The sequence below is a fragment of the Neolamprologus multifasciatus genome, chromosome 1 (genome assembly GCF_963576455.1).
Source record: "Neolamprologus multifasciatus chromosome 1, fNeoMul1.2, whole genome shotgun sequence".
NCBI lineage: Eukaryota > Metazoa > Chordata > Actinopteri > Cichliformes > Cichlidae > Neolamprologus > Neolamprologus multifasciatus.
Genome location: NC_140439.1, coordinates 10,168,254 through 10,180,557, shown reverse-complemented (window position 1 = coordinate 10,180,557; position 12,304 = coordinate 10,168,254). Strand labels below are relative to the sequence as shown.

The following is a 12,304-nucleotide window of genomic DNA, read 5'->3' as shown; positions in this document are numbered from 1 at the left end:
CTGAGCAGTGTTTTGAGATAAAAATGATAGAGCCATGCTACGACTCTATGAGAAGAATTAAGTGCACGTGTTGCCTAACACAGACCAGAAGGACATTTGAAAGGTGAACACATTCGCCATCAAGTGGTAAGCAGATCACATTACAGAGGAAGTGAGATGGAGCTGGCTGAAGGATGCGAGGCTCAATGGGCCAACAGTAAACAGAGGAAACTTTATTTTTAACGCTCAGTGTCATTGAAGAGAAGGTTATGCAAGACATGTGGTAAATATTTATCTGCCTCTCTGGGAAAACAGAGCACATAACAACTTCTATTTCTTTGAATTAATAGTCAAACTGTGATCTCGATTTTGGTGACTAGATGCGTGCTTCAACATGTTGGATTTTTTTATTTTTGAAGTGACAGTTTCACAATTAATTGCGATACTACCAAAAGTAGCGTGTTTTCTTAGCCTCTCTTATGTTGAATAAAAAGTGTTCATCCACAAGACCGATGGCTCCATCAAGTGGTAAAAAACAAGGGGCATTTATGACAACACAGCCATACAGATGGCCTTTAATTAACTTCAAAATTCAGCATACTGCTTATTACATTGATATTGCTCTAAAGTGTGTTTTATTGTGTAAATAAAACACGGATCACTTATATGACATGTACAAATAAACCAACATTTCTATCAGTTTCCAAATGTTTAATGTAAAAGACAAAACAAAACAGGTTTTGGTGACACGGGTGAAAAGAAAGTTATTATTTTGCTCATTTGTCCTTTTCCTTCTGCTCCTTCTCCTTTTTGTCTTTCTCAGCCTTCGCCTCTTCGGCCTCGTGGCGCTTGATGAGTTCCTCCACCTCTTTCTGTTTCAGCACTTTTATTTTTGTCTTCCCATCTTCCCGTGTCAGGGTGGCAATCTCCACTGAAACAGTCGGTGCGAAACAGGGTTTTATTATCGTATACTGTTGGCAACAAGGCAGGACCCAATTTTGGTGCACTGATAGTAAATGGAAATAACAGTAAGAAAGTCCTTTTGCGCCTCACCTTTCTCTGCCGACAGCTTGCTGACATCCATTGTTTTGTTGAGGACTTTGACAGCCAAAGCCAGAGCAGAGGACAGAGTCATCTCTCCCTCTTTGTAGTCCTGCTTCAGCATGGATACGGCAGCCTGAAGCAAAAGAAGTGAACGTGTCAAACGCCACAAAAACAGTGTATTACAGTTTTTCTCCATTGGTTTGGCTCATTTCTTGAAACAGAAATTACATTCTCAAAATAACATGGACAAACCTCCAAACCTCTTGGCAAATGTTCACAACAGAATGGCATTTCTCATTCATTTTATCAAATGGCAAATGCCTTAGTACATGTTTCAATTGTCTCAGTGCATCTTTGCAAATGATTAAGTACAAGTAGCCTACAGTTATACAGTTAGCCCACATTTAGCACATTTTCCAAATGAATAGATCTTGTAGATCTAAACTGATTAGTTGATTCTCAGTCTAATGATCATTCCCTCCAAAACATGTCAGCATGATTTCATTGTATAAGTACTCGCATGCACAACCGTCTGTTCAATTGTCAAAATTGGTCAAGAACATAATACCATGAATACCAAATATGAATTTCTTTGAATATTTGATAAATTGATGACAGTCATTGACAGTCAGGTGAAACTAGGTGTCACACACAGGTGTCTTCCATGATTGTGTGCTGCCAAACACAGATATATAGAGCTTGACCAGAGCCAGTCCGATCTCTGAACATGGATAGACAAGGCAAAGCAAACGGACAAGGGGAAGTTCTTCCTTAAGGGCACTGTGCGTGAGGCAAAAAATGTATAACTTACTGTAGAGATTTTGTGTGCATCTGCCTACAGTGGTAGGTCTATACTAGCAGGTGGAGAGGACTAGTGGAATGTTTTGATACTAAATATGACAAGAAATATATTGAACAAATTACTGTAAACTATGGAATTACATAATTTATACAGTTTAGAGAAGTATTCCAGTCACTGTGCAGCGGGAGAATGAGTACAGCGAACACTGAATAAGTCCTTGTTTTTTGATTTTGTGTTCATACAATTTACTACTGTAATGTACATTTTCTTTTTACATATGTATGAAACTTTCTTTGCGTGTGAATAAAAAATGGTTATCATTTCCTTGGTAGTGTGAGTGCAATCTGTGATGTCAAACCTTGGAGGCTACTCTTTTCTGTGGTATATTGTTGGTCCTCTGCCATAGTGACAAAACATCTAAACATTTTGTATGGCAGTACTCACACAATGCCAAAGGGATGATGCATTTTGGGGGCACTGACTATTCAGATTAGAAAGAAATGTAGTTTTGACACATGAGTGAACTGTTTTAGGGGAGATATGAGCTTTTGCAGGTGGACCATGTTGTTGTGATCAACCATCCAGGTTTATTTTGACAAAAGCACCAAGAATGATGAGAATGTCCGATCTGTGTCGAGAATCGAGCCAAAGCTATTGAGAAGGATCTTTGCCATTTTGGAGACACTGACTGTTTAAATGAGAAAGGGATTTAGATTGAAGCCTGAGTGAACAGTTTTGGAAGAGATATGAGCTTTTGCAGGTGAGCTATAGTGTTGTGCTAAACTGTAAGAGTGTTTTGCCAAATGATCTTAGAGTTTTGAGAATGTAATTTCTGTTTAAAGAAATGAGCCAAACCAATGGAGAAAAACTGTAAAAAGAATATGTGTATACATGTGTCACTTAGGCCTCTAGAATTTCACTAGAAAAAACACAAACATTTAGAATATCCATTACTGTATGGGTTTAACCAAACCCAAGACAAAAAAAAAGAAAAGAAATAAAATAAAAATCAAAGAAACTAAGGTAAATAAAGGATTATCACGAGCTTCTGAGATTTAAGACTACAATCTGGTTTATGTAATGAGATGATTTCACAGATTTTCATTATCAGAGTATTTTCGGGCTTACAGCGCTGTTGTTTCCAATGCAGGTTGCCTTCCAGCCTCCATAGTTACCACTGGGGTCGCTTTGGTACAACTGGAAGCCGTAATGCTTGTCCCAGCCCATGTAGAGGAGAGAAACACCAAATGGCCTCTTACCTGTCAAGACAAACCACACAGCTATTAGAAAATGCTAAAATACATCTTTTGTGTTATAAGCAGAGAAGAGCGCTTCTTCACAGATATCAGGTTTGACAAAAAAAAAAAAAAAAAAAGTATAAAAGTCAGTGTTATGAAGAGACATTTAAAACTACAGATGTTCCTGGCAACAAATTTACTAGTCACTTAAATGACAGAAAAAAAAAAAAACTCACTAGTTGACTAGTCTCGAATACAAAACACACTGAGAAAACACTGGAAACTGCATGCACGTTAATGGACGTAGATAAATATTTGGTGTATTTTAGTAGCTAGAAGAAACTGTTAATCGCGTTTCTTGTTAATCAAATCATGTTTTAAATGTTGCTGTTATGTGTGTCACTTTGTATCATGGATGTATAACACTGCAAAAACACAAAGTGTCAGATTAGTTTGAAGAATTTTGCCAAGCTTAGCAGTGCTAGCAGCAACGGCAACATGCTAGCCTCCACACCTTGCTGTGGATTGTGGTTACACCTGGCTTTGGTTGCTGTTTCCATACACAGCTGACATACACCTGCTAATTCTTTCTAAAATCAAAGTACTGCAGCATTACACGGGTTAGCATGGCTGTCCTCTTTTTACTCCCACCTCTTTCCCATTCAAAACTTCCCTTCATAGACAGACAGAGAGCGAGTGTGGTGCAGCTGTCTTTCAGGGGCTATAGCCATGGTTAGCAGCTGCTGGCACAGTAATGACTTTGAACCGGCAACTACAGTTGTACAATAATAAAATAAGAATATTATGTTTAACCGACAGCATGGTGGCATGGTGGTTAGCACTGCTGCCGCACAGCAAGAAGGTCCTGCGTTCAACTCCACCATTAAACTGGGGTCTTTCTGTATGGAGTTTGCATGTTCTCCCCATGTTTGCGTGGGTTCCCTCCAGGTACTCTGGCTTCCTCCCACAATCCAAAGACATGCACTTATTGGGGATAGGTTAATTGATTAATCTAAATTGCCCATAGTTGTGAATGTGGGAGTGAATGTGAGTGCGAATGATATTGTTTCTGTGTGTTAGCCCGCCTCTCGCCCTATGACAGCTGGGATAGGCTCCAGCGCCCCCCGCGACCCTGAAAAGGATAAGCGGATGAATGGATGTTTAACTAACGAGTGTTTCTGGTGTTAAAGAGCAAGGGCAGCAGTGTTTAAATGTCTAGTTGACCAGTCAAGCACATCCCCATTTAAAACACTTTAAATGTAAGGACTGACAATAAGTTGAGGAGATTTGCCATGGTGAGCAATGTAAAACGCTGTGAGCATTAAAACAGACAGTGCATCTTACCTCCAAACTGTGTGTAAGCTTGCTTAATGTCACACAGAGCTGTGACCAGCTGCTCACAGGGTATTGGCTCCTGGTACTGCAATAAATACCTAAGAAGAATTCAAACTGGTTAGTGGTTGGTGTAAATGAGAGAAATGGTTGGTTAGAAACTACAGACACATGTTTAAGGCTGTAATCTCAAACTTCAGATCACCAACTATTTAACACATTTTGTGATAAAATAACTCAAGTAATAAGATTCATTTTGAAAGTGCACCAGTCTACACATATTTAGGCTTTTCTTTATTTATGCGCATGAAAACAACTGCTGGTGGTGGTTATATCAGCCTGCATTCACCATCATCTCTTTGTTTTAAATTACAACCATAAATGTGTCTCCTTCTGAAACTCACCTCTGTGCAATTAGCCGCAGCTCATTTGTCAGTACATTAGCATCTGATGTGATCCCAGCAACGCTGCAGGCCATGTCTCTGAAAATGTGACCACAAACGCAATGTTAACCAAAAAACAAAATGAATGACTACATTTTGAAGGTAAGAATCTAGTGAAGCTCACTTACTCATTGAGTTTGTAGATCTTCTCAGAGAAGAAAACCTCATCGAGCAGTTTGTGGATGTTGCGTCTCTCTGCTGCCAACAGCACCCCATCATTTGCTAGGATACCCAGACACGTTCCAGCGTGACCAATTGCTTCCATTGCGTACTCCACCTGATACAGGCGTCCTGTAAATTACAGTCGGGTTTTTAGATGAACAATACTGAAAAAACAAACCCCTTTAAGACCAGTTTTTGGAAAACAGTGGCTATATGAAATACTAAAGAAAAATACTTTTACAACAGTTTCACTATGTATAAGAGCTCACAGGTAGCCCCTGAAGTAAAATACTAAACTCAAATTATTCATGCGTTGACTCAGAGTGTTTATTTCTAGGGCGTTATACTAGGCTCATTAAACCACATGTTCCTGCTTTAAGTACTAGTCATGAGTTGGTGTATTTTGATAGCTTGTATTTGAAGTTCATAGAGGGATAAAAATAACAAAAACTCATGAGATTGTAATACAATGTAATTATAGAATGATAGCATTAGGCCTCTTGTGTTGGATTATTTTGACCAGTACTTGGTTACAAAGTCTTAGATAAGAAATAAAACATACCCTCTGGAGAAAATATGGTTGTCCGGGAATCATATCTGCGAGACTAAACAATAACAACAACACAAAATTAATGCCTATACTAGTTGAGAAAAACAAATAACATTTTGAGATTTTTAAAAAGTGAAACAGTTAGGTACCATTTTCTCAAGTCGCTGGCAATATCCTGAAAAAGTAAAAAGAGCAGCAGTTACAGACAGGCGTAAGCTGCAGAAGACAAGACCCACACAACGATGCCTTTTTAAAATTGATACAAGACGTATCTGAATTCAGAGATAAAGAAAGTGGACATATATTTTGCTAAAGTCAGAAAACAAAATAGGTGCTAAAAGTTTCTGAGGCTGGTTTACAAAAACAACGCGTGCTTTAATAAGCCCATGGCAGCTAGTCGGCTAACTGGTGCAGCAGAATGAATCTGCAATATCTCAGCATGCTAGCTAGCAGGCTAACGAGCTAGTTCATAACAAACGAAGTCGCCAAGCTGCTCCACGACAAAAGGAAGTAAAGAAGTAAAATTATGCTAGAATAACAAGTACTGTAGTGACTATATAGTAACTGTGTATTATTTACCTCGGGTGAACGAGTCTAAGTTGGCGTACTTCTGCCCAGGATGAGAGGTCCTCTACTTTCAGTTTGGCGTTTCCTCACAAACACCGGCGTACCGCGTCAGTGAAGTAGCCGCTCAGCAGCGCCACCTCTCAGTGGGAGGACCGATCAGTCTGTAACACAGTGCACAGCTCACTGACTGCTGGTTAGTGATGTACTTGAACACCTCCTAATGGCACTTTTAAAAATGACAACTTTACTGAAGCAAAAGTACATCCTCCTTCTTTCATCTGCTCTCTCTAGGGGTAGACACAGCGGATAAACTGCCTCCTCTGTCACACCAACCCTTTGCATGTGGATTGCATGTCCTCCTGTGAGGAATTTCTCTGTTTTTCCTGCCTGGCAGCTCTATTTTTAACATTCCTAGTCCAATACACCCACTGTCACTCCTCTGCACATATCCAGGCCATCTCAGCCTTGCCTCTCTAACTTTGTCCCCAAACTGCTCAACCTGAGCTGACCGTCTGGTGTACTCATTTTTAATCCTGTCCATTCTGGTCACTCCCAGTGAAAAACTTAAAAACTCTGCCACCTCCATCTCTTTTTGTCAGCAACACTGTTTCACAGGTCTCAGTACAATCTTGTAAACATTCCCTTTCACTTTTGCTGCCATGTTTTTCTCACAAATAATCAGTCTTGTGCAGAAGCAAAAATACTAAATGACTTCTGAGCCATGGCAAATGACACAGTTTAGAGTCATAAGGTCATTAGGTATGTTTTTACATGTTGTGGGTCATTGTTGTCATTGAGTTGAACTATTCTTCTGTTTTCAGTTATACTCAGTAAGCTGTTAGTCTTTCTTTCTTTCTTTAGATTGTAAATATTTGCTTTTATTAATTTAGTAAAATCAATGGAACACCAAGATTATAATATCCTTGGGAACATATTTTATACCATGAATGGTCAATAAATTAAACCAAGTCGCATTCACTATAATAAACACTACTTAAACTAATATCAGAAACTGGGCCCTGATAAAGTATATATTCAAAACAGAACTCGGGTAAGTTACCTTTTCTTGCCTCTTGAACTTGCTGAAATACATTTACTACTCCAGCCCTGGTGGTGCGCGACAGTAACGAGACAGCTAAAATATCCGGAAGCGTAAAGTAAACGAAAGCGAAGAAGACACTTTGCATGTGATTGGCTGTTTGAACAGCATGGCGTTTGAATGGGAGCAGGAAGATCTCGGAGAGTTAGCCGACTAGCTTGGAAGTTAGCCAACTTCGTGTTTTCTTGTCTTTCACCCACGCTAGCTTTAGTCTTACATTCCCAGTCGTTTGTTGACGCGATGTTTCATGCTCGACTTACACTAAGCAGATGACTCTGAAATAAACACATGTTCGAATAGGTAAGTGGTCACTAAGCTAGTTAACGTTCAACCAATGCTAACATCGTTTACCCTGCGGCTAGCGCGGCTTAAGCTAAAATATGTTAGCTAACAACGCTAAACCAGCAGGTGGCAACTGGCACGTTTTGTGAAGCTCTTGGCTTGCTCATTGTGTTAGTTGCTATATTAGGTTATGTGTTGTTTTCATCTGAAACACCGGCGCTTCAGTTGACTCCACGTTTACTCGGGAACGCGGTGTCCTCTGATACCGGGGTCAGCTACATTGTGCTATAATGTGTACATATATAATCAGACATTTGTAAGAGCATGGCAGTACAGTTTTTATTTAAGACACTTATTTCTTTAGAAACAGCCTTTTAGCTTTAATTTGCTAGTGTCAGCATGACCCTTGAACTCATTCGTAGATAACTGGATGTAAGTTAAACATTACTGCTCAAGGAGAAGTAACAACCAGTTTTGTATTAAAGGTATTTCGTAATATATTTAGGTAATATTAGGAATGGCAAAATGGTACAAGATCACCTAAATTGGAGAGGTTATTGCATCCAGGAGGATTTTCATCAAGTTTCTGCACTTGCCTTCAACTCTAGAATACAGTGTCTAAAAGAGTTTCAGAACACAAAATGTTTGCCAGTTTTTCATTTTGAATATAAAAAAAATCCCACACACAGTTTCTTTTAGCTGCCACTTTAAAGACAGTTCTGTTTTCTTTCTTCTTCTTTTTTCTCTGTGTGTTAGACAAGAATCCGTCTGATGAGGGGGCATCTACAGCTGTCAGGATGCAGCAGAAAAGGAACATCCAGATCATCGAATGGGAGGACCTCGACAAAAAGAAGTTCTACTCCTTCGGGTTGTTCATGACTATGACAATCCGGGCCACAGTCTACCCGGCCACTCTGATCCGGACTCGACTGCAAGTGCAGAAGGGCAAGTCACTCTATGGCGGCACCTTTGATGCCTTCTTCAAGATCCTGCGGGTGGAGGGCGTACGGGGCCTGTATCGTGGCTTCATGGTCAACACCTTCACCCTCATCTCAGGCCAAGCGTACATAACCACCTATGAGCTGGTGAGGAAGTACGTTTCGCAGTATTCAGAGGACAACACCGTCAAGTCACTGGTGGCGGGGGGCTCGGCCTCCCTGGTCGCTCAGAGCATCACTGTTCCCATTGACGTCATATCTCAGCAGCTGATGATGCAGGGCCAAGGGCAGCACCTCACACGCTTTCGGCTTGACTCAAACACTGAGACTGGAAAGCCAAAGAAAGTGTTTGGCCAAACCAGGAACATTATTGCTCAGATTTTTGCTGCTGATGGGTTCAGGGGTTTCTACAGGGGATATGTGGCTTCTTTACTCACCTATATACCGAACAGTGCTGTGTGGTGGCCTTTCTATCACTTTTATGCTGGTAAGCGGAAGCTATAGTGCAGTTTCTTGACTTTGAGGCTGTAAGTCTATCTTATCTTTTGTGTTTTCATTGTTTTAGTAAATTTGTAGTGTGAATGAATGCTTCATGGCCTCAACATGTGATTAATAACATATCTGCATGTGTAATGTTCTGCAGAGCAACTCTCTAAACTGGCTCCCAGCGACTGTCCTCATCTGATCTTACAAGCCATGGCTGGACCACTAGCTGCTGCTACTGCCTCTACTGTCACCAATCCAATGGATGTGGTCAGAGCCCGAGTCCAGGTAAGCTATTATATTTCTCACCAAATACAAATGTTGGAAGTATAGACTGTCTATAAAGGAAAACTGCTTCCTGTCAAATGGCCAACAGGTGGTGGCACCTTTGGTTGCAAAAAGAAATCTGTGTGAAAATGACCCTTCCTATTCTTTATCACCAGCAGGATTGCCTGTGCTTCCAGCTTTGCATATCCATTTTTAATTGCTGGTAGAAATGCAACCAAATAAGTTAGAGCATTATTTTTTTTGCATATAAAACTCCAGGAGTTGTGCTTACATATTGTGCCTTCAGCATGTCTCAGACCGCTGTTTCCTTCTGCTAATGTCAATCAAGTGAAAAGCATATGCAACAACAAAAACATTATAATGCAGATGCAGGTGTTTTATCAATATGATCAGCTGTTCACAGCGCTTCCTGTGTCGCAATATATATCACCACGTTTTCATCATAAACTGTTAAATGTTTTCATGAGTGCCACTAACTGCAAAAACAAAAAGATGTAATTCCTCCCCCCCTTTTTTCCCTCTCCAAGGCTTATCACAGCTTCACTTGTGTTATTAAAAAGTCATGTTTGACTTTTGTACCTTAGAAGTTTGAATGCACGTTTGGAAATGGTCTGTGTTGATGTGCACAATGTAGCCACAATATACATTTATTTTCGTTTTTGCTGCAGGTTATAGTAAGAGTACCTCAAAAATGAAGTTATGAATGAATGAATAAAATTTGTGATTTGAAAGGATTTTATGCAACATTTTTTCATTTACAATTTTGGGGATACATTATGACTTATCTGTTTCTGGAGAACAATGTGTTTAAAAAAACATTTTAAGCTTTTTGGTGGCCTGTTGCACTTTTAAGCAATTTATTTAGTCACTCTGGACTTATTGCAAACATATGATTAAAATTTGGGATATAGCGGTTATATTTATATATAGCAAGTTGAATGTGTTGCAAAAAATGGCACTAAAGTCAAAGTTAGCTTTATCTTCAAAAACCATATGTACAGATTATACACAGGAATTTTAAATTGCAGCGCTCCCACAGCCCTCAGTGTTACACTAAACAAACATAAACATTTTATATACACAACAGAGTCCAACACAATCCACTTGTTTGAAGTCAAGAGTTCATGTGCATAAGTCACCTGCACATTTCTATGTGAAGCTTGCATGTTCCCTCTGTGCTTATGTGGCCTTCTTGCCCACATGGCTTCCTTGCCACAGTCCAAAAACACCCATGCTAGCATAAATAGTAGTTATAAATTGGCTGTAAGTGTAAATGTGAAGAGTTGTCTGGGTGTGTGTTACAGTTGAATCCTTGTAGAGTCTGTGATGTAACGTACACATGTGGCCGAGGCTGTTACCGGCATTCATACCTGCGGGTGTTAACCGCCTTGTAATTATGTCCAGGTGTCTTATATGCGATGGCAGCCTTAATAGAAACAAATCTATAAAGTCATTATAAATAATGCTGTGATTATTAGTCTCTATACTGAGGTGGGGATGGTTCTCTCACTGATAAACTGAAGAACTGCAGAGAAAATGTAGCCAGAAATGCACAGGAGGGTTCGAAAGTACAGAAAAGGCCGATTACACTGGTTGCTCCATCCATGTGACGTGTAGTTACATTTCCAGAGAGGTGCATGTCATGTCGGGTTATGCCATGGGTGATAGTGTAGAGTTTCAGAGGTGTTTGTGGTTATGACATACCTACAGTGATGTTTCAATGCAGAAGTCAAAATCAGCTATTAGCACAGTGACAAATTGGCAACCTGTCCGAGGCGTCCTCCACCTCCACCACCCTTTAATGGATGGTCTCATTTAAGTCAAACATGATCAGGAAATGTCATTTATTTATTTTGGATCGGTGCTTCTTTAAGTTCTCTCTAAACCGTAGATGATCTGGTAGCCCTTACTTCAAGACCAGGTCCAGCTTGTAAAACAAACAAACAAATAAAAAAAACATGACCAAAGAGTAAAACTTTCTTGTGACAATGACTCACAATTTTTTTTTTTTTTTTTTTTTTTTTTTGAACTAACTCGCAGTTTCTCCCTTAAAGCATAAATATTACATTACTAAACGAAAATAAGGAAATTTTTGCCTTGACTGACTAGATTAAACACATTACCCAGCCCTACTCTTAGCTGTGATGTTTGTGTGGTTCTAAATGGTAATGGGATTTGTATGTGTTTAGGTTGAAGGGAGGAACTCCATCATTGAGACGTTCAGGGAGCTGATCAAAGAGGAGGGCTTCTGGGGATTGACCAAAGGACTGTCTGCACGCATCATTTCATCCACACCCACCGCCATCGTCATGGTGGTTGGCTATGAGACACTAAAGAAACTGAGTTTGCGACCAGAGCTGGTGGATTCAAGACACTGGTAGAAGATATCTGGAGAGACAATATAAGGACCAGTTTATTGTGCCATTTGTAGCCCTCAACCCTAATTTAGACTTTGTGTGTAAGTACTGAGTGAAAAAGGGTTTGCTTTAATTGCATTTAACAGCCCTGGGGTCAAAATGGAGTAATTTAAATTCACACTATGAATTCTAATCTTCAAACTTAAAACCAACTTAACATGAATTACCTGGCTATTAAGAATATTAACCAGGTTTACAGTTTTTATGTGTTGCCGATTAACAGAACCTGCTGCTGTTTGGTACGAATTAAAGGGGTGATGCCATTTTGTTTCAGTAATGGTGAGGGCATGGAAGATAATGCAGCCTAATGGGACTTACTTTATATATTTACTTTATATATTTGATCCTCATATGTGTTGGCATTTTGATGATTGAAAGTCTTGTTTGAGGACCTTTGCTGTGGAGAGTTGATTGCTGACAGTTATTCTGTTTGATCATTTGTGAGAGTAACCAGATGGTTACTGTAGTAACCTGTGTTTGTGCTCTTCTAAAAAAAAAGAAGCCAAGAAGTGTTTTGATGATGGTTTGGATAAAGTTCATTTAACTGGCGATGACGCATTCACACCAGCAGTAAATAAATCTTTCCCAAGTGTTTGTGTCCTTATGTTCACCAGACAGGCTTTTATCTCCGTTTGAAGTTCCTTTTTCTTGGCCTTTTTGTTGTTGTTGTTGTTGTTGTT

General features: G+C 39.7%; 2 protein-coding genes across 2 annotated transcripts; one reads left to right on the top strand and one right to left on the bottom strand.

The window, feature by feature from the left end:
* Window positions 1–669: 669 nt before the first annotated feature.
* Window positions 670–6,269, bottom strand: psma4 (proteasome 20S subunit alpha 4). The gene is made up of 9 exons (XM_085164799.1): window positions 6,130–6,269; window positions 5,700–5,725; window positions 5,563–5,605; window positions 4,967–5,129; window positions 4,800–4,877; window positions 4,408–4,496; window positions 2,954–3,084; window positions 1,033–1,156; window positions 670–910 (listed from the first exon to the last, which is right to left on the bottom strand). The coding sequence occupies exons 2-9, from the start codon at window positions 5,700–5,702 to the stop codon at window positions 756–758; spliced, it is 786 nt and encodes a 261-aa protein (XP_085020925.1). The 5' UTR covers window positions 5,703–5,725; window positions 6,130–6,269; the 3' UTR covers window positions 670–755.
* A 1,007-nt stretch (window positions 6,270–7,276) lies between these two features.
* On the top strand, window positions 7,277–12,304 carry slc25a44b (solute carrier family 25 member 44b). The gene is made up of 4 exons (XM_085164390.1): window positions 7,277–7,516; window positions 8,255–8,923; window positions 9,080–9,207; window positions 11,397–12,304. Exons 2-4 carry the CDS (start codon window positions 8,296–8,298, stop codon window positions 11,586–11,588), a joined length of 948 nt encoding a protein of 315 aa, XP_085020516.1. The 5' UTR covers window positions 7,277–7,516; window positions 8,255–8,295; the 3' UTR covers window positions 11,589–12,304.